The following is a 22732-nucleotide window of genomic DNA, read 5'->3' on the forward strand; positions in this document are numbered from 1 at the left end:
ACTCATGTAAAAACACGCCGATTCCTGGACTGTCCGCAGGCCGGATTGAGAAGGTGATTGGCCCACATCCGGCCCCCGGGCCTTAGTTTGCCTACCCATGGGGTAGAGCTTAATTCACATTCACCATCACCCTATTTGCTCCCAAGCTCTCCAAGCAGTCAAAGGAAACCAAACTCTCTAGGCCAGAAGCATCTCAAAAACTGGTCCAGCCAATTTCACCACTCCTTGCTGATTTGCAAGGGATTAGCAACTGGGCTGATGACTAACTTTCCTGAAGGGCACTGTGCGAAAGGGAGTGAGGGGGTAGTGGACAGAAATGTTAACTCTTTGTCCCTTAAAAGCACTGCGCGCCAGGCCTCCTAACCCTCCTCTTTTACCAGCAGGCAAGGACCAGGATGGAGGCAGTGTCTGTTCTGCCCAGACACTGAGGTCCAGCGCCGAGGGCCTTCTGGCGGTTCCCTCGCTGCGAGAAGCCAAGTTAAAGGGAACCAGGCAGAGGGCCTTCTCGGTGGTGGCACCCGCCCTGTGGAACGCCCTCCCACCAGGTGTCCAAGAGAGAAATAGCTACCTGACATTTAGAAGACATCTGAAGGCAGCCCTGTTTAGGGAAGCTTTTAATGTTTAATAGGTTATTGTATTTTAGTGTTTTGTTGGAAGCCGCCAGAGTGGCTGGGGAAACCCAGACAGATGGGCGGGGTATAAATAATAAATTATTATTATTATTATTATTATTATTATTATTATTATTATTATAAGACAGGCCATTTTGTGGGGAGGGGGCCGGGAAGTCAGCAGGCTAAACTTTCCTCCTTCCCCTAGGAGGCCTCGCTCACCCCATCGCCTCTAAAACCTGGATGCTGTTTCTCGATTTTCCCAGGGCTATCTACCCCTCCTCCCACTCTGGTCCCCCCTTCTCGTCTCCCCCTCGCCCGCTCCCCCCTTGCAAACCCTCCCATTGGAGGCTGACTTCTGCGCTCTGCAAGGTCTGTTGAGGAGGAGGTTCCACGGGGCGGCTTGCAGCTCCGCTGCAGTGACTCCCAGGGCGACCCCCCCCCAGCTTCGAGGGCTGCCAGCACACTCCCCCTCCTCTTGCCTTTGCTTTCCCTTTCTTCAGTTGGATGCCCCCATTCTCAGGGTATTTGCTCAACAGATGGCGACTGCTGGAATGCAGAGGCCCGTGTGTGTGTGTGTGTGTGTAAACGCTCACACTCTAATTAGCATAACTGCGATCCCCGGCTTTCTGCGGAACACGCTCGCAGGTGTTGTAGGCGGGCTCCCGCCCTCTCTGCACATGCGCAGGGATTGCAAAACGCAGATGGGAGGCCAGGATGCATCTCCTTCCAGGCTTAGGGCATGGGGAGGGAAAGCATAACGTTGGTACACAGCGGTGCCTCCCTTGCAACGCTCCAGAATTTGGATGAGAGAGGGCCCGGAACACAACACAAGCCAGTTTGTATACCCCCCCCCCAATAAAACATCCCATCTTAGCACAGGTTTTACCATACAGTGGTACCTCGGATTACATACGCTTCAGGTTATATATGCTTCAGGTTACAGACTCCGCTAACCCAGAAATAGTACCTCGGGTTAAGAACTTTGCTTCAGGATGAGAACAGAAATTGTGCTCTGGCGGTGCGGCAGCAGCAGGAGGCGCCATTAGCTAAAGTGGTGCTTCAGGTTAAGAACAGTTTCAGGTTAAGAACGGACCTCTGGAATGAATTAAGTACTTAACCAGAGTGGGATGCGGGTGGCGCTATGGGTTAAACCACTGAGCCTAGGGCTTGCTGATCAGAAGGTCACGATTCGAATCCCCGCGATGGGGTGAGCTCCCGTTGCTCGGTCCCTGCTCCTGCCAACCTAGCAGTTCGAAAGCACGTCAAAGTGCAAGTAGATAAATGGGTGCCACTCCAGTGGGAAGGTAAATGGTGTTTCCGTGCGCTGCTCTGGTTCACCAAAAGCGGCTTTAGTCATGCTGGCCACATGGCCCGGAAGCTGTACACCAGCTCCCTCGGCCAATAAAGCAAGATGAGCGCCTCAACCCCAGAGTCGGCCACAACTGGACCTAATGGTCAGGGGTCCCTTTACCACTGTATTGACCATAATTTCTTGCAATGGAGAGATTTGGTTTCACACATTTAAAAAAAAATCAGCGTGAAAATTCATCCTTAAATACTTGTTTTCATTTACTTATTCAAATACTTGCTCTATCGCAAAACGAGCGTTTCTGAACACACCTCATCTGAAGGCATGCCCTTCGAAATCTGTTTTATTTTAAATGAGACATTTCTTTGGTCCGAGAATCGTACACCGCAAAATTCAAAGGACTGTCGAATCCAAAGAATAATTGCGTCCCGATCAAATACATTGGCCGATAAGATACAGATTACATCGTTCAGTTCACAGAACTCAAATTCCTGAAGCACTGCTGATACGGTAATTTCTGCGCTAGGTTTAGGTGGCCTTGGCTCCAGGAGCAAACTGTGGAAATCTTTGGGGGTCTGGCACCCTGAGCAAGGCCAACATTTGCTGCCCACAAATGGATCTTCTCAATTATGGGTCTTCTCAATGTTGAACCCCGTCGGCTCAGGGCCCTGTGTGGGGGAACCAACCACAGTGCTCTAAATCCAGCACTGCTTAGCACAGTTTAAGGGTATGCAGGTAAGCTGGGGTATGTTAGGAACCGAAAGGTATATCCCCCACCTTGTCTCTGGTCGAGACCACTATGCCAAGCCTATTTTCTCTGATGTGCGCTTCTCATTTTCTGAGAGCCTTTGGTCCTACAACTGGGGTCCCCCAAAAGAAGCGCCTGTAACTGGAGGTGCTCACATCCCCTGCTTTGCTCAGCCTTCCTCTCCAACCTTTACTGACTTTCCAGCGTAATACACTCCTTAAATTGAGATGGAAAACTCTGTAAGGCCCTCTTTGCTCTGCAAGCAGCTGCATACATTGTAGAAAAGCAAAACAAGTACAGTCGTGCCCCGCAAGACGAATGCCTCGCAAGACGAAAAACTCGCTAGACGAAAGAGTTTTCCGTCTTTTGAGGTGCTTCGCAAGACGAATTTCCCTATGGGCTTGTTTCGCAAGACGTTTCGTCTTGCGAGTTCTTGCGAGTTTTTTCCCTTCCCCCCCTTTTTCTAAGCCGCTAAGCCGCTAATAGCCGCTAAGCCGCTAATAGCGCTAATCCGCTACGCCGCTAATAGCCGTGCTTCGCAAGACGAAAAAACCGCAAGACGCAGAGACTCGCGGAACGGATTAATTTCGTCTTGCAAGGCACCACTGTACGTCCCTCTATTCCAGACTCGACTGGCCCTCCTCGCTTCATCATAACCGGCCTCTTAGTCCCAGAAGCATCTCATCGCTGGGTGAAAGTTTGCAGTTGCAATGTACAAATTACTCCAGTGTGTCATTGCTCTTGTGCTAAGGGATCGCGATTTTACAGGGTTATAATCTTATGAGGGGGCCTCAGCCAAGCCACCATTTTCTTTGCCTCAGCCTCCATCCCTCATTATTATTATTTTGCAAGTCGGGTCTCATAAATAATGGCCTGACACAGAGGGCTGTGGCGTAGATGGCTGAATTAATACGAAAGCAGAAATTAGGAAGAGGAGCAACAACTATCACGATTATGGTAATCGTAACTGAGTTTTTCAACTCAGTTTCTGAACTTTCGTTGCCATGTAACAATAGTTTATTATCAGGTTACCTGGTTCATTGCTGGTACAGTGGTACCTCGGCTTTCGAACGTCTCCGTTGACGAAATTTTTGGTTTTCGAATGCCATAAACCCAGAAGTAAATGCTTCGGTTTTTGAACTCACCTTGGAAGTCAAACATGCTACGTGCCTTCCGTATTGAGTTTTCCATATTGAATTTTCCGTATTGAGGCTTCCATACTGAGTTTTCGGTTTTTGAACGTTTCAGAACTCGAATGGTCTTCCAGAATGGATTATGTTCTAAAACCGAGGTACCACTGTATTTTGTTATATGTGGACCATTGCTAGTTATTTTTCTTGAGCTTCCCTATTTTGTTGGCCCGTGTCAAATATTTTTATTTCAGCTGGATGCCTTTTCTTTTTCTACAATTGTTCCCTTAAATTCTTTCTTCGCTGTATTAGTGCTGTTGGTCAAAGACATCACCTTTCGCACCTTCTTTAGATCCTTAATTCTACCTAAAAGGCTCTCTCTGCAATGCTCTCCTTACCTTGAGCCCACACAGAAAATGCAGGATCACGGAAACAGAGCCTTTCTCCTCCCTCCAGCATCCGCTAAACCTACCTTGTTCGCTGGAGTTATCGCCGCTCTGCGACGCGATCCCACCGCTGGAAGGTCCCGGCGTTCCCGAGTGTGTGGATCCCGTCTCATCGTGGTCCCGGATCCAAGAGTTGTTCTACAGAAGAAGGGAGCACACATGGCAAGGTTAGCTGTGTGAGTGGGCACCAGGAGGTTACCTAGATCCATGTTTTCCTTTCATCCCCAACCCAGGAAGAATGGTTATCAGCAGAAGGGTAGATTAGATAGATAGTGTTATGGAAAAAATCTAGGTGTGAGGCTGCTCAGTCACCCACCTCGTCGGGCAGAGCCCGTGGGTCCCTGCAGAATAAAGGAAGGATTCCAGCCAACCAGAGCAAATTGCTGTAGACCAAAGTTTATTGCGCAATAGGTTCAAAGAGCAAATCTGAAAGAGCAAACTTTTAAAACTTTCCCACCATATCCCAGAATACAGTTCGTACAGTATCATTGCTACATCACTGACATGTCACAAAAGGGGAGGGTTAACCTTGGCAAACATGTCCAGACAAGTCCTTGGTACAAGATTATCATAAGCAGACATGGCAGGGCAAGAGTCAGGTATAAGATTAGCATAGACAAATATGTCTTAAGTACCCACCACCCAAAAGTACAATAGAAGTTCCTTTGCATGTCTGGAGCCTGAGGCGAGTCAGGTGATGAGATTTGGCTTCCTTTGGCTAACAAGGAGCCCAGCAATTGTCACCTCTGAGAAATTCCTGAAGTCCTTTCTCAAGGGGAAAAGCTTTGGAATGGAGGAAACTGGGAAAGGAGATGATTTTATATTATTTTTAAAGCTTCCCTGAGCTGTCAAGTTGAAAGGATACATTCAGGCATAATATTTGTAATATTTAACTTTAAAGATGTGCCCCCCCTGGTATTTCCGTAACAATAGATAGATAGATAGATAGATAGATAGATAGATAGATGATAGATAGAACCCTTCATCTGTCACCTGCAAGGTAATTCTTATTCCTTGGGCATTCCGTGAATGGCTTGGAAGAGAAGCTTTGCAAGATCTGAGCCGATCCTTGAAAGTCCTCAGCTGTCCCAAAGGCCATGCAACCAGAGTCAAATCGATATTGTATTCTTAATTAAACTAATTAGCTATCTAAATCGCCTCCCCCACCCATACCTCAAGGCAAGGTACAAAATGCAATGAGCGTGGCGTGGAAAACCAGTTAAACACAACACAGAAAATAAGAGCAGATGAATGTAAAGGCCGTACAAAATAGACGCCTGTGGCAGAGACCCAGATAGAAAAACTTACGACGACCCATGTAAACCAATTAGAACACCCTGCAGTTGATTCTTTATTGACCTTGAAGCATCCCTCATCCCTGAGCGTATGACAAGGAGAAGAAAAATAGTACCGAGTTACTTTGGGTACTCAGTATGGAAAGTTAGCCATGTGGCCCCCCGTTATGGCAACTGTAGTCCAACAATGATTTGGAGGGCACCAGACTGCCTGCCCCCAATCTGCACCCCCCCAAAAGTCCCCCCAATATCCCTGCAAGGTAAAGGTAAAGGGACCCCTGACCATTAGGTCCAGTCATGGCTGACTCTGGGGTTGTGGCGCTCATCTCGCTTTATTGGCCGGCTTTATTGGTACAGCTTCCGGGTCATGTGGCCAGCATGACTAAGCCGCTTCTGGCGAACCAGAGCAGTGCACAGAAACGCCGTTTACCTTCCCGCCGGAGTGGTACCTATTTATCTACTTGCACTTTGACGTGCTTTCGAACTGCTAGGTTGGCAGGAGCAGGGACCGAGCAACGGGAGCTCACCCCGTCGCGGGGATTCGAACCGCTGACCTTCTGATCAGCAAGTCCTAGGCTCTGTGCTTTAACCCACAGCGCCACCCGCATCCCTGCAAGGTAGGCCAGTATTATTAGTATCCCTAGTGTGTTTGTAAACGGGGACCACTGGTAGGCTAATTCTTCCCTACCCTGACCCTGTGTAGACAGGAAGAAACGAACGGACAAAATATAGCTCAGTTGGTTAGAGCATGGTGCTAATAACGCCAAGGTTGCAAGTTTGATCCTCGTAAGGGACAGCTGCGTTTTCCTGGATTTCAGCGGGTTAGACTAGATGATCCTCAGGGTCCGTTCCAACGCTACGATTCTACGAAATTTGTTTTTCCTGGCAAGGGTGGCAGGTTCGCTGGTTTGACTTCCGCCTGTCCAGAGGCTGCTGCCGGCTCAGGGAATCCCTACCATGGGACAATTCCCTTATCCGCAGCTCCCAGTTCCTTCTCCCATGCAAGCCTTCCTCCCCATAAATCCTTTGAGGCGGAGGCCCGGATTTAGCAGGGATTTCCACAACGCCTCCGCTGGGGCTGTAATTATTTTGACCCCCCCCTCCCTCCCCTTCCCTTGCCCAATTGAAGAGAGTTCAAAGGGGGACACCGGGCCTCTGGCGCAGCTACCGAAGGGGCTCGGATTGCAGCCCCCCGACTTGCCAGGGGACTAAAACAAAGCCCCGGGCCCCCCGCGCCCCCGCCCCGCCCTCTCATGCCCTCCCTGATTAACCTGGCAGAGCTGATCACAGGAGCCCCACAAGCGAGAGGCCTAAGGGGTTCAAGGGGTTAAGGAGCTGCGGATTTCAAAAGCGAACCTAACACTTGTAGACCACAATAAACGGGAAGGGAGGGGTCAGGGGGTCGCTGTTTCAAACTCTAGGAAGCGAAGGTAGCAACACTAGCGGTTAATTAAGTGCAGGCCCAGCAGCTTCTGCCCAAAGCGGATTTCACGAGAGCCGCTTAAGAGTCAAGTCCAGGGCTAAGATTTGGCCCCCCATCTTAAGGACGGAGGCTTAAGGGCCGTAAGCAGAGAGAAGCATGTTAACGGGGGCGGGATTTGAATTTTCAACAATTATTATTTGGGATATGAACATTCCCCATCTGCCCACCCCATGCCCAATCGTGGAACGGACGGCCGCAGCAAAAGCCACTACCTTTATTTTATTTTTTTTTATTAAAAAAATTGCACTTTCATCCAAGAAGAGAATACACAGTGCTGCAATAAGAATGTCAAACGAAGAATCTCAGGTTTTGAAAGGCATGTCTAAATAATACCGTTTTTAGAAGGCATTAAAAAGGGGTAGGGGTGGCTCCTGCCAAACTTCTATTGGCAAGGAGTTCCACAGGGCATGGCCTGCCCCAGTCAAGGCTTGGCCCTGGGTAAAAGCCAGGCAAACGTTACGCGCCATGTAGGCCCACCCAAAGCACACTTCTTACCTGCCCTTCATCAGAAGAACCCACTGCAGGTGTAAAAATAATAATACTGCAGTATTAAAATTAGTCCTAGCAATTTACAATTGGGAGAACAGGGCAGGTCTAAATATAGACACCTTCAGTGTCAAAGGGTGAAAATGGGAAATTCAGATGACTTGATTTTTTAAAAAGAATAAAATAAGGGGGAGGTTAGGCATATATTGAAAGCCCTCGAATGCAATAGCTAATGCATTTTAAATTGCGTTTTAACCTGTATTTTAAATTGTTCCCCCCCATTTTTCCCTATTATGTTTTTACTGTGATTTTATTGGTGTTAGCTGCCCTGATCCTGGCTCTGGCTGGGGAGGGTGGGGTATAAATAAAATTTATTATTATTATTACCATGGTACCTCGGGTTAAGTACTTAATTCGTTCCGGAGGCCCGTACTTAACCTGAAACTGTTCTTAACCTGAAGCGCCACTTTAGCTAATGGGGCCTCCTGCTGCTGCCGTGCCGCCAGAGCACAATTTCTGTTTTCATCCTGAAGCAAAGTTCTTAAACCTGAAGCACTATTTCTGGGTTAGCAGAGTCTGTAACCTGAAGCGTAGGTAACCCGAGGTACCACTGTATTATTATTATTATTATTATTATTATTATTATTAATCAGAACCTCCATGTAGAGGCGCAGTGTACCTGCGATAAAGCAGGGCGTGGGGTGGAAAAACAGGGGAAGGCCACCAGGCCTCGCTTACAGGCTTCCTTAGGCAGTCGCTGGAGATGGGAGAAGCCTGGTCTCCGCCCAACAGTGACTTTCTTTCCCCTTCATGTTCAGTCTGGAAGAGGAGATGAACAGCTAAGAAAAGAGTTGGTCCTCAGATGCCGGGCTGCGGATGTTGCTAGAATTAGCCTCCTCCTCCCCCGTCTCCTTGCGCCAACCGCCCCCCCCCCCCGAAAAAACCCCTCCACTCTGCGAAGCTTCCAGCCCGATAGCCCCGGGGCACATTAAAAATGCAAGGAAGTTGCTATAGGCAAATGAATGTGTTGACTGCATTAGCGGGGCTTGGGAAAAAATGAAAAAGTTGACGGAGCAGGGAGGGGAGGGGAGAGATCAGGGGCAGTGAAAGAGGCGACCACGGCTCCTTCATTACCAGCTAACTGTCAGGGGTAATTATTTTCCAAATGTACGACCCTTTTCTTTCAAACTCATGAATGTTGCAAGGAGAGATGGGTTCCCCCTTCCCCCACTTCCCTTACAGGGGAAGGGGCGAGAGTGGCCATACGGGCTGGGAGAGGAGGGGTTATATTTATTTTACACCATTATTAATCACTTCCCCCCCCCCCAAATTAAGGTAGACCAAAAAGAGCGTATGTATGGAAGTGAGAGCTGGACCATAAAGAAGGCTGATCGCCGAAGAATGGATGCTTTTGAATTATGGTGCTGGAGGAGACTCTTGAGAGTCCCATGGACTGCAAGAAGATCAAACCTCTCCATTCTGAAGGAAATTAGCCCTGAGTGCTCACTGGAAGGACAGATCCTAAAGCTGAGGCTCCAATACTTTGGCCACCTCATGAGAAGAGAAGACTCCCTGGAAAAGCCCCTGATGTTGGGAAAGATGGAGGGCACAAGGAAAAGGGGACAACAGAGGACGGGATGGTGGGACAGTGTTCTTGAAGCTACCAGCGTGAGTTTGACCAAACTGGGAGGCAGTGGAAGACAGGAGTGCCTGGCGTGCTCTGGTCCAGTGGGTCACGAAGAGTCGGACACGACTAAATGACTAAACAACAACAGCAGCAACAACAACAAAGAGAGCGGAAAGCGGCTTGAGAGATAAGCTCGATTTTGTAGGATGCAAACACACCATTCCTTTCTCCCTGCCCATCAAAAGGCTTTTTGAAGCAAGCAGAAGCCGGCTAAACCTGTTAGGAGACAGGACAGGGGGTGCGGGGTGCAGGGAGGGCTCCCAAAGTCAGCTATATTTCAAAATGCTTTATGTGAGACGTCGGGTAGCCTGAGGATATCCAAGTGTTATTTCTGCGCCTCCGTCTGCCTCGGCAAAAAGTATCGCTGCGTGGCAAAACACGCACTTGCAGACAAAAGGTTCGCACCCTCAAAACTCCAGCTAGGACTGGGAACAGCCTCTGTCCTAAACATTGGGGAGTCATCGGTGGTCTGTGGGCAAAATGGAGACCTTTGGCCTAATTCTGTATGGCCTGTTTTCAAGGGCCGTCTCTCTGCAAGTGGTCTGTGGCAAAAGTGAGCTCTTCCCTAGTGTGGCAGCCTGTTGGGTGGAGATGAAAACAGGGAGGGGGTCGGCACCCCCCCACTTGCTTTGGCCCCGCCTAGAATAATAATAATTTTATTATTTATTTGCCTTTCATCTGACTAGGTTTCCCCAGCCACTCTAGGCAGCTTCCAGCAAAACATAAAAAACACAACAAAACATCAAACCTTAAAAACTTCCCTAAACAGGGCTGCCTTCAGATGTCTTCTAAAAGTCAGATAGTTGTTTATTTCCATAATGGGAGGGTGTTCCACAGGGCGCCACCACCGAGAAGGCCCTCTGTCTGGTTCCCTGTAACCTCACTTCTCGCAGGGAGGGAATCGCCAGAAGGCCCTCAGAGCTGGACCTCAGTGTCCAGGCTGAAAGATGGGGATGGAGACGCTCCTTCATCTATACAGTCAAATCTCAGTTGTCGAACGTAATCCGTTCCGGAAGACCGTTTGACAACCAAGGCGTGGCTTCTGATTGGTTGCAAGAGCTTTGGAACATTCAGGTTCCGAAAAACGTTCAAAAACTGGAACATTTACTTCTGGGTTTTTGGCATTCGGGAGCCAAAATGTTCAAAAACGGAGCCATTAGAGAACCAGCGTTTGACTGTACTGGGCCAAGACCACTTAGGGCTTTGAAGATCAGCACCAACCCTTCGAGCTGTGCTCAGAAACGTACTGGGAGTCAATGTAGATCATTTAAGACAGGTATTATATGGTCCCTGCAGCTGCTCCCAGTCACCAGTCTGGCTGCTATATTCTGGATTAGTTGTAGTTTTTTACAAAAGCAGAGTGATTATTAGGTAGCACTTGTAACAGACTGAAGCAGTAGATTGGGCATATTTGCCAGGTCTCCCAGCAGAGAAAGCAGGTTAGGTAAGGATCGCCACACTTCCACGCACAAAATAGGCAGCTGGAGCAGCAGGCCATGGATAAGGGCAGGATTTAAGACTAGAAGGAACTCTTCTGAACTCAACATGTTTGGAAGAAACAGCTGTACAAGAAATATCTGCGGTTATCATTTCCTAAACTGAAGAGGGTGGGATCACATCATTGCAGCAGCAAATGTTATGTCCCCCATTACATACAGCAACTGGGTTCTGAAAAGTTGCCATTAACTCTCAGAAAGAAAAAGGGGAGCGCATTGAGGCCAGACAAGATTTCTTATAAATCTTGCCCAGCAAGCCAGTCAGAAATGGTAAGAAAACACAAGGTCACATGATGGATTACTTATTTATTAAAACGATTGTTTCAACCTGCCCTTTTTCAGGGATGGGAAGAAGAGAATTTCAGCATGTCGAGAGAGCAGAGAAAACGGCAAACACGGGCTTAAAATTTCATCACAAAAAGGCGGCACAGCTAATGGTAATAAATAACTAATTATAAAGGGTTCTTTCCACAGGAGAAAAAGAGCTATGTGCCATTGTATATATATAAAAAAGGAAATAAATGAAGTATATAGCATTAAGCCAGATCACTATCATCTTTAACTAGCACAACAACTCTAGCATCCTAAATTGCAATGTGAAATAACGATCTGGAAAATCCTGCTGTTAACCCAATTGCACATTGGCTATTGGGAAAATAGGAATTTGCTGTATTGCGAGTCCGACCATTGGTCTATGTCGAACGTAATTATTGTTATTGTCTACACTGGCTAGTGGTGGCTTTCCATGGTTCCAGAAAAGGGGCCATCTTTTGGGATGTAATCCACTGGGAGCAGTCAAATACAACATTCCTTGCCTTCCTAGAGTGGACATGCAAGGGGATGTTTGGTCCAGCCAGTTGAAACTTCCTGTTCCTCCTGGACTGGACCATCCTTCCTTTTGCATGTGATAGAAGGTGGGCGTGACCTAACCTGTCCAGGTAACAAAAGGACGAGTCACGCAGCACACCTCTCTCTTTTTCACTTCCTTCTTCGTTTGACCAGCTTCTAGCTAGGACTGCTCTGCTAGCTCTCAGCTAGCAGAAGTTCTGGGATTATCCTCCAATATGGGGTAGAACCACATGTACATATTTGTAACTAAGTCTGCCTTCAGGGATCCAACTGTGAACTGATGTAAGTAAACTTCTTTTACTGACTTTGAATAAGATTGTGGCGTCTTTATTCTTTTAAGAGGGATTCAAGGGAACTTACCAGGAACGTACAATACAATCTGAAACAGGTAATGTGAGAGGCTTACACAAGCCTGCAGCCAGCTATCTGCTGTGCGTGTAAAAAGGGGAATGTAAACTCTGCTAAGTAAAGGAACTTGCTAGCGTGTGCTGGTCCCGTGGGCTAACCGTGAGGCAAGGTCCGAGTCCAGTCCGAGGTCGAGGTTGCAGTATGGAGGCAGTCCGTCAAAGCTGAAGCGGGGTCCAAGGCAGGGAGTCGGGTGAGGTCAGGAGCGCCAGCAGGGCAGGCTTCAGGCAGGAACAGGCTACCAACAATGTTGCTCCCGCAACTTGGGACTGGGCTGGCCGGCTTTTATCTGCCCCGAGGCATAGGGCGGCCCCGATCCTCTGGTGACTCGCCTGTCCTGGCCTGGAGGAGAGCACTCCTCCTGCGGGAACTTAGATCCCTCCGCCTCTCTGCCCTGAGCCTCTGCAGCTCAGGAGAGGCTGGAGGGTTACCGGACCCAGAGGCAACCTCAGCTTCCTCTGACGGGGCTGAGAGTGGAGCACCTGCAGGCAATGGGTCCTCCATCACCTCAGGAGGCAGAGCAGACTCAGCTGGAGCCTGCACCTGAGGATCCAGCATAGGTGAGGACCCTTCAGGCTCAAGCCCCAGCCCCGGCTCAGCTGGTTCTGGAGGCGGGGACTCCTGTGCAGGCTGGGATCCCTCAGGTTCAGCCTCCGAGTCCGAATCCCAGGCCATCACATAGTGCAAGTTAGAAGGATATTAATAATCAATATATCCTGTCTTGTCACCCTGAACATTCTCACACCTCTCAGTCCTACCTGAAGATGCTAAAGATGGAACCTTCAGCACTTTTAACCCCTGAGCCATTTGCAGGTAAGCATCCCAAACTCACAAATGATGCTTAGCATCAAGGTAGAGTTGTGCATGGAAATGGCACTGGGAGATCCTCACACCGCTCCACTTTTCCTATAAAACATGTTGCAATATAGTTGACTTTGCATTATAGTTGATCACAAGCACAACATTCAGACACGCACCTGAGAATCTACATTTGCAAATTTTCCATGTCGGCAGAAAACTCCTTGAAAACTTTTTCTTAGAGTCAAATTATGATTGCAGCAGGCAAACGGTTCGGCTGCAGCCAAGGCTTGCTGCCCGAAGCTCATGCCCCGCAGGTGTCCTACCTGATCAGAGAGGCTGGCGCAGGAGCCGCCAAAATCTTCGAGGTCAGATTTCGAGCCCCCATCTCTGTCGTCAATGACCAAGTCAATGGGCATCTTCCCTTTGAGGCAAGTGATGTAGCGGTGGCAGAAATTGTCACAGAGGTCATGTACCTGCCAAAAAGAAAGAAAAAAGTGAAAATGGATTGTCTCACCTTTACTTTGAGTCTATGACGTACAATCAAGCTAGAGATGTGATCTCCCGGAGACTGAGTGATATTGCCAGACAAGAGGACATAGCCCAGGTAAAACCTGGGATGTTCCTAGGGGACCAGATTTATCGGACCATACCAGCCCCCTACCTTGCAGAAATCCACTATGTGGAATACCGCAGACTTCTTACAGCGGCTAGATTAAATGTTCTTGACTCTGCGATATTGTGGGGAAGGTACAGGGGAGTACCATACGCCCAGAGAACCTGTCATTGTGTTATCGGTGTGGTTGAGTCCACCGAACACATTCTCTTGACTTGCCCTTCTTATGCAGAGCTTAGACAAAACCTTATAGACCCACTCCTATGTCAACTTAGCTTCCTACCTCAAGAAAACCAGGTTTTACACTTGCTGAATAATGTCACTAGAGCTATACCTTTCTTGGTGGCCAAATTTCTTTTTTTAGCCTTTAAGCGTCGCAAGACCATAATTGACTGTATTGACATGGGGCTATCTGTTTAGCCCTTTTAGTGTTGGCTAAACTCTAAAATCTTCTTGGATGTTTTAACTGTGTATTGACGAATGTATTTGTTTTTTTCTGACTGACGGTCGAATAAAAGGTTGTTGATGATGAGTGAAAATGAAAAAATAGCCAGGAGTGGCTGGTTTAAAAGCCAGGAATTAGCAGCTGGTAAGTATTCTACCTGAACATTCAGGAGTTCTGGAAGCAACCAAGAACTCACGGAAGGGGGGGGCAGATATGGACTTTTTCCTTTCTAATGATGGCATAACAGATAATATCCTTTGCTGCATCAGTAGCTGGTTCAAGAGCAGGAAGCAGAGGGTATATTTATATGCCCAGGATTTCCCTGCCCCATAAGAAAAGCCCCCATTTTACATGTTTTTGAGTCCTCTGATTTTCAGCTTTATTCGCTTTTCTGCGTTTTTATATTGCTGTTTTATCAGGCTCCGTTTTTGTTCCTGTTTATGTATGTGTGGGTTTTGTAAAGTTCAGTCTTCTTATTTCATTATCATTTCATTTGCTTTAACAGTACAGTGGTACCTCAGGTTACAGACGCTTCAGGTTACAGACGCTTCAGGTTACAGACTCCGCTAACCCAGAAATAGTGCTTCAGGTTAAAAAGTTTGCTTTGGGATAAGAACAGAAATCAGGCTCTGGTGGCGCGGCGGCAGCAGAAGGCCCCATTAGCTAAAGTGGTGCTTCAGGTTAAGAACAGTTTCAGGTTAAGTACGGCCCTCCGGAATGAATTAAGTACTTAACCAGAGGTACCACTGTATATTTGTTTGTTTTTTAGACTGGGAGATTCTTGAAATACTGAGCGGTTAAGGAATGCTCTAACATGAATAAATAAATACCCCATTGCCCCTTCCAAAGCTCCTCTTGAAGTATTAGGCTCTAGAAACTTGGCAGGGCTTTTGTTTTTAATAAACAGGCTGCCGGCCAGGGCTTATTCTGAAGGTACTTGAAGCCAGCACCTTGCTGAGACTAAGCCGGTCTGGATCTGGTAACTGCCTGGTGAATTTTTGGGACCCCCTTAATGTTAGCATGTCAGAGATCTAAGAGACTTCAGTGGTGGCTGAATGGGGCTACCTCCCCACAGCCTTGTCTCTGACCCAGCAGAGCACCACTGACCCCCTTCTCCCTCTTCTGAACTCAGAAACACCCCTTTCCCCAGGACAAAGAATTAAACCCCAGCTTCTAGAGTCTGCCGCCTCGCAGCAGGTCCCTCTGCGTGAATCAAAGGGTTAATTACATTAACAAGGGATTTATCAGGTTGCAAACACTGAGTTTTACTGCATGGCTAACGAGCTCATTACCCTAGCAAAGAGTGTGCCTTTATTCCCACACACACACACACAACGCCATGCCCCACCTGTAGAGGCAACCAGTGGGGTTTTCACTTGTGGGTTTGGGCTAGTTAAAGGGGGGTAGACCTGACACCCACTCTTTTCCAGGGCCCACCAAATAACTCAGAGAGGTGGGTAGCCTGTGCCCCGAAAGCTAGAGTGTCAGGGAGGAGGCATGTCCCTGTGTTAGATTTCTAGGTGAAAGGATTGTTCTGTTTTTGTAAAGATAAACATTCAGGTTTCACATGGAAGTTGGCCACGTCAGGGAGAAGGGTTATAGTCCGTCCCCCTGAATTGCTAGCTTTCCCTCATTGCGAGAAGCCAAGTTACAGGGAACCAGACAGAGGGCCTTCTTGGTAGTGGCGCCCTCCCTGTGGAACGCCCTCCCACCAGATGTCAAAGAGAACAACACCTACCAGACTTTTAGAAGACATCTGAAGGTAGCCCTGTTTAGGGAAGCTTTTAATGTTTGATGTATCACAGTATTTTAATATTCTTTTGGAAGCCGCCCAGAGTGGCTGGGGAAGCCCAGCCAGATGGGCGGGGTATAAATAATAAATTATTATTATTATTATTATTTCTGCGGCCACATTTATTTATTATCTATTCGTTTTGTTCATGAAATTCCTATCCTGAGCTTCCTCCCAGGGGAGCCCAGATCAGCGAACATCAAAACGGTGCAATAAAAATAAAACATTTAGAACATCTTAAAAAATAAAGCAACGACACACCCTCAGGTATTGATTTCATGGTTCCTACGGCCAGTGTCTATCAGCCATCAGCTGACTGGGTAAACAGGAATATTTTTAACTTTCTCAACAGTGAGGGAGACAGGTGTACCTTGCCAGAAAAGGTGTTCCACACCCGGAAACTATCACCAAAAAGGCCCTGTCAAGTCTCAGTAAGCTTACCAGTCACAATCTGGTTGTGTTTTTTCTGCCCGCCCTTCTGCTAGCACTGGACAGACACAAGCCACGATCCCTATCTTAGCATTACATCCAAATCAGGGATTGTGGTTTGTTTCCCTTCCAAGGAACTCTGATCTGTAGCCAAGGTTTGTCCTTGGCTTACTGACCGTGGTTTGTTAGAGCAAAACAAACAACGGCCCCCAGTTTGGACGTGACCCTAAGCCAAGGAGCATGGCCTGTCTCTTGCAGGGAAGACCCAAAAGGTTGCATCCAACGTTAGTCCTGCTCAGAGTAGACCCACTGAAATTAACAGGCACAGCTAACTTCAATCAAATAATCTCACTGGCTTACACTTGCCCGTGATCCAAAGGATGAAATTCTAACTGGGCTGACACACAGCCTGTAATCTTAAGTACTGTGATATCAGCCACCCACATCCAAATTTATGAACGCAGGATGCCCAAGACGCTGGTCCAAGGCATCGCTCAAATGGAGTGGTTGCTAGGCAACAACCTCCGATGAACCCAGCTTCTTCTGAACTTAAAAAACCAACATGCACCTCATACACTTATTTCTGCGCCAGACCTCACCAGGATATATAGACAGGCAATAATAATGATGATGATGATGATGATGACGACGACAATGACAATAATAATGATAATAATAATAATAATAATAATAATAATAATAATAATAATAAATTATTTATACCTCGCCCATCTGGCTGAGTTACCCCAGCCACTCTGGGTGGCTTCTAATCGAGTGTTAAAAAAATGCAACATTAAATATTAAAAACTTCCCTAAACAGGGCAGCCTGAAGATGTCTTTTAAGGATAAGATAGCTACTTATTTCCTTCACATCTGGTGGGAGGGCGTTCCACAGTGCGGGCGCCACTACCAAGAAGGCCCTCTGTCTGGTTCCCTGTAACCTCACTTCTCGCAATGAAGGAACCGCCAGAAGGCCCTCGGCGCTGGACCTCAGTGTCCGGGCTGAACGATGGGGGTGGAGACGCTCCTTCAGGTATACAGGACCGAGGCCGTTTAGGGCTTTAAAGGTCAGCACCAACACTTTGAATTGTGCTCGAAAACGTACTGGGAGCCAATGCAGATCTCTCAGGACCGGTGTTATATGGTCTCGGCGGCCACTCCAGTCCCCAGCCTAGCTGCCGCATTCTGGATTAATTGCAGTTTCCAGGTCACCTTCAAAGGTAGCTCCACATAGAGCGCATTGCAGTAGTCCAAGCGGGAGATAACCAGATCATGCACCACTCTGGCGAGACAGTCTGCTGGCAGGGAGATAGGGTCTCAGCCTGCGTACCAGATGGAGCTGGTAGACAGCCACCCTGGACACAGAATTGACCTGCGCCTCCATGGACAGCTGTGAGTCCGAAATGACTCCCAGGCTGCGCACCTGGTCCTTCAGGGGTACAGTTGCCCCATTCAGGACCAGGGAGTCCTCCACACCAGCCCGCCCCCTGTCCCCCAAGAACAGTACTTCTGTCTAGTCAGGCTATGCCAACCTGGCGCACTCTAGCTGTAGTCCAAAATATTTACAGGGCGCCATGTTGGCAAAGGCTGCTTTTAGGCCGAGCCAAAGGTGATGGGAAGCAGCGGGCATAAGGATGGCTCTGCCAACCCTCCTTCGCTCAGCTTCCCAGTGTGATCTCACTGGATGCCTTTCTGCAGCTTCGCCTTCAGTTACGTTTGCCTAGAACAATTGAAGCTGGCAACGTGGAGCTAGAAGCCGTGAGATCAAAGCAAAAGGGGAGCTGCGAAGGAGCTGAGCCGCATGGCAAAGTGCCACTTTGCGACCCAGCCAGCCAGCTCCTCTCAGCTCAGCTGCAGCACCGGGGCCCTGGGATGAGGTTTGCAATACCAGAGCCACTAAACTGAAGTGGCTTCCAGGCCAGAGTGGCTTTGCTAAATATAGTGGCTCGATAGCTCAGATCTGAAGTCTCACAACCTGTCCTGGGCTCAGAAACGGGCGGTTGTGGGATGAAAACCTGAACATTGTGGTGGCCAGGAGATTTGTGGATCGAGCCACAAAACCTACAAGATACACACAGAGAGACGTCGTTTCTGTATTCTTTAGCCATCAGTATGAATGGGTGGGGAACATCGCTAGATTAGCATTTATCTGAAAACCTATGAGTTCTGGTGCCGTAAAAACATAATGGAGAACTGGACTCTGAGTCTATTTTTAAAACTTCTCCCCTTCTCACTCCCATATGAGGAAATACTTCAAAATTGGAGACAGCTGTTGCTTGTGAGAAAGGGAAATTATTTGCAAACTTTTTTCTTTTTGCTGGAGGATAACTTGGATATTGATCTGTTGTTTTTTTTTTAAAAAAGAATCCTATACTTTGAGATAGTGGGATTTTTCACCCTTTCATTTTTCCCAGAGACCACCTCAGGCTTTGCTTCGAGATATAAAAAAACTAGTTTTGCAGAAGCACAGAAGAAATATGTGAGATATTGCACTATGAGGCTGAGAATTCTGCTGTGGAGGACCTCAACTCCCCCTCCCCGCCATCAACTTTCCTTTTATAAAGACAAGTTTCTGTCCCTCATGATATGCCTGGAGGTGTGTGGCAATGCCTGAAGTCTCAGGTACTGGGAGGTGGGCCTCAGTTAACGTTTTCTAAAGGTTTGGGGCAGGATATCAGCAGAACCAAAACAAGCCATGTGAAATGGCAAGCATGTCAGAATAATAATAATAATAATAATAATAATAATAATTATTATTATTTATTATTTATACCCCACCCATCTGGCTGAGTCTCCCCAGCCACTCTGGGCGGCTCCCAATCAAATGTTAAAAACAATACAGCATTAAATATAAAAAACTTCCCTGAACAGGGCTGCCTTCAGATGTCTTTTAAAGATAGGATAGCTGCTTATTTCCTTCATATCTGCTGGGAGGGCGTTCCACAGGGTGGGTGCCACTACCAAGAAGGCCCTCTGTCTGGTTCCCTGTAACCTCACTTCTCGCAATGAGGGAACCGCCAGAAGGCCCTTGGCGCTGGATCTCAGTGTCCGGGCTGAACGATGGGGGTGGAGACGCTCCTTCAGGTATACAGGACCGAGGCCGTTTAGGGCTTTAAAGGTCAGCACCAATACTTTGAAATGTGCTCGGAAACGTACTGGGAGCCAATGCAGATCTCTCAGGACCGGTGTTATGTGGTCCCGGCGGCCACTCCCAGTCACCAGTCTAGCTGCCGCATTCTGGATTAGTTGTAGTTTCCAGGTCACCTTCAAAGGTAGCCCCACGTAGAGTGCATTGCAGTAGTCCAAGCGGGAGATAACTAGAGCATGCACCACATGATTTACACAGAAGTCAGAGAACGCATGCAAAAAATAATAATGGTTCAATCTACCTAATTCATGCAGGTTTCAAAATCCAACTTTCTTCAGTGCAGGATTCTAAACTAGCTGCAGCAAGGAAGACATACTGACCACAACTTGACTTCTCAGCAAACTTGATTTTGCCCAACATTTGGTTTCAGCAGTTATTGTAGGAAACCACAGCTCTTTCCCAATCAGGGATGCCACTAATAAAGCAGGGGTCAATCATGTCCTTCTGCCTAGTTTCCAAATTGCTAAAACTGAGGGGGGTTTTTTGAGGTGGGAGTGTAGGGTTTGCGGGTGGGAAAAGGATAAAATAAATCACAAAGCAAACATCTGTACCTTTTCTAATTCCAGAAGGTGGAATCTCAGAACTTGAATAGCTTGGATCATCTGCAATTATAAAGAGAGAGAAAAATAAGTTGTTGCTAAAGATTGGTGACTGTATTACTTTTCTTAGACTGTGATATTGTTGTTGTCTCAGCCTGCCGTTTTCCTTAACAGGAGTCAAGGCGGCTTACAGATAAAATCAAGAGCTGCTGAAAACATAGAATAACCCACCATTAAAAAGCAATTAAACATTGACAGAATTAAAACTAGATGCATATATGAAATCTGTTTATAAATACACCAATAATTACAATGAAAACAGCATGCCACCAGCCCGTTAACTAAAAGCAGTAAATTCCCAAAAGCTTGTTGGAGCAAAAAGGTCTTCACCTGCCAACAGAAAGACAACAAGGAGGGGGCCAGGCTAACTTATTTACGGAGATAACTCCAAAGTCTGGGAGCAGCCACTGAGGAGGCCCTGTCCCATGCCCCCCCCTTCCTTCCCTCAAGATCTCAAAACCCAGGCAGGTTCATATGAGAGAATACGGTCTTTCAGAGAGCTTTGGCCTACATGGTGTAGGGCTTTATAGATCATAACCAGCACTTTGAACTGTGCCTGGAAACAGACCTGTAGCTGGTGGAGCTGTTCCAGCAAAGGAGTCTTCTGATCCCTGGTCAACAAACTGGCTGCCGTTCTTTGAGCCGGTTGAGGTTTCGGAGCATTTTTCAAAGGCAGCCCCATATAGAACATGTTACAGTCATTCCAATGGGATGTAACTTAGGCCTGTGTCACTCTGGCCAAATCAGATACACTATACAGTGGTGCCCCGCAAGACGAACGCCTCGCAAGACGGAAAACCCACTAGACGAAAGGGTTTTCTGTTTTGGAGGCGCTTCGCAAAACGAATTTCCCTATGGGCTTGCTTCGCAAGACGAAAATGTCTTGCGAGTTCCTGCGAGTTTTTTTCCCTTTCCCCCCCTTTTCCTAAGCCGCTAAGCCGCTTATCAGCTGATCCGCTGATAAGCCGCTTAACAGCTGATCGCTAAAAGCTGCTAAACCACTAATAGCGCTAATCCGCTAAGCTGTCAATGGGCTTGCTTCGCAAGACGAAAAAAACGCTAGACGAAGAAAATCGCGGAACGGATTAATTTCGTCTTGCGAGGCACCACTGTAGCTCAACTTTGGTGTAACTTGTGCACACAGGGCTGTCTTAAGCATATGCAACACCAGGGTGCAAAAATCCACCTGGCGCCTCCCTCCCCAGGTTGCCCAGTCCCAGGTGCGCAGGAGGGCGGAGCCGGCTAGCTGCCTCAGCGTCTCATTGGCTCAGTCGCCCCGAACTTGTGGCGCAGAGCCACCCGCAGCAGAAGAATCATAGAATCATAGAGTTGGAAGAGACCACAAGGGCCATCGAGTCCAACCCCCCTGCCAAGCAGGAAACTACAGCAGCGCTCCGACCAACGGGCGTGCTCTTCCCCAGACTCAACTCTCAGGCGCCGGACTCTCGGCTTGGCACCCCTGAGAGCCCTGCGCGCAGGTGCCCCGCACCCCTTGCACCTATGGGTAAGACGGCCCTGTGTGCACATTCAGCTTTCATGGCCTAGGACCCTCGTACCTACGGGACCACCTCTCCCGGTATGCCCCACGGAGAGCCTTAAGGTCCATAAACAGCAACACCCTAGAGGTCCCGGGCCCTAAGGAAGTCAAATTAGCCTCAACCAGAGGCAGGGCCTTTTCAACACTGGCTCCGGCCTGGTGGAACGCTCTGCCTCATGAGACCAGGGCCCTGCAGGATCTGATTTATTTCTGCAGGGCCTGTAAGACAGAGTTGTTCCGCCTGGCATTTGGCTTGGAATCAGTTTGATTCCCTCCCCCTCTTTTTCCCCCCTTTCTCCTCCTGTGATGAGGCTGCATTTTAATGTTTTAATGTTTTAATGTTGTATTTTAATCTTGGTTTTTAAGTTGTATTTCAATCAACTTGTTTTTATTATTGGTTGTTAGCTGCCCTGAGCCCGGTCTTGGCTGGGGAGGGCGGGGTATAAATAATAATAATAATCATTATCATTATCATTTAAAAATATATTTTAAAATTAGAATGCCAGTGGGTATCCATGAGAAAATATTCTGGCAATCCCACCCGCCATTGAACCCAATGTGCTCTGACCATATGCCCAATTTTGACTTTAGGCATGATCCCCGGAACATAACGCCCGTGTAAGTTGTGGGATTACTGCATCTCAAGCAAGGCGTGCAGCTGGTGCCCTAGTTTATTCTGTACGTAAAGTACACAGAGTAAGTCTCACTGAAGATCCTGGCTTCCTTCTGAAGAAAACATGCATGGACTGAGGCAAACGACTTCTTAAATCCATGTTCAGATTTAACCCATGTAAAGGCACTACAGGGGACGCAGGTGGCGCTGTGGGTTAAAGCCTCAGCGCCTAGGGCTTGCCGATCGAAAGGTCGGCGGTTCGAATCCCTGCGGCGGGGTGCGTTCCCGCTGCTCGGTCCCAGCGCCTGCCAACCTAGCAGTTCGAAAGCACCTCCGGGTGCAAGTAGATAAATAGGGCGTTTCCGTGTGCGGCTCTGGCTCTGGCTCTGGCTCTGGCCAGAGCAGCGATGTCACGCTGGCCACGTGACCCGGAAGTGTCTCCGGACAGCGCCGGCCCCTGGCCTCTTAAGTGAGATGGGCGCACAACCCCAGAGTCTGTCAAGACTGGCCCGTACGGGCAGGGGTACCTTTACCTTTACTTTAAAGGCACTACAGTGGTACCTCGGGTTACATACGCTTCAGGTTACAGACTCCGCTAACCCACAAATAGTGCTTCAGGTTAAGAACTTTGCTTCAAGATGAGAACAGAAATCGTGCTCTGGCGGCGCTGCAGCAGCAGGAGGCCCCATTAGCTAAAGTGGTGCTTCAGGTTAAGAACAGTTTCAGGTTAAGAACGGACCTCCGGAACGAATTAAGTATTTAACCCAAGGTACCATTGTACAGTCAATCCTCGGGAAAGTGTCATCC

The 22732-nt window shown here is 48.0% G+C and overlaps 2 protein-coding genes across 2 annotated transcripts in view; one reads left to right on the forward strand and one right to left on the reverse strand.

Moving 5' to 3' along the window:
* The window catches only part of PSMD8 (proteasome 26S subunit, non-ATPase 8), a 328475-nt gene that overhangs the window by 89546 nt on the left and 216197 nt on the right, over positions 1-22732 (forward strand). The window lies entirely within an intron of this gene.
* MEIS3 (Meis homeobox 3) overlaps positions 1-22732 on the reverse strand; it is a 76973-nt gene that overhangs the window by 34645 nt on the left and 19596 nt on the right. The window contains exons 5-7 of the mRNA XM_079985653.1: positions 19728-19778; positions 13073-13222; positions 4274-4385 (exon numbers count right to left, since the gene is read on the reverse strand). Of these exons, the coding sequence (XP_079841779.1) occupies positions 4274-4385; positions 13073-13222; positions 19728-19778 (313 nt within the window). The remainder of the gene's footprint in view (positions 1-4273; positions 4386-13072; positions 13223-19727; positions 19779-22732) is intronic.

This window comes from Podarcis cretensis (genome assembly GCF_951804945.1).
Source record: "Podarcis cretensis genome assembly, chromosome: 8".
Classification (NCBI taxonomy): domain Eukaryota; kingdom Metazoa; phylum Chordata; class Lepidosauria; order Squamata; family Lacertidae; genus Podarcis; species Podarcis cretensis.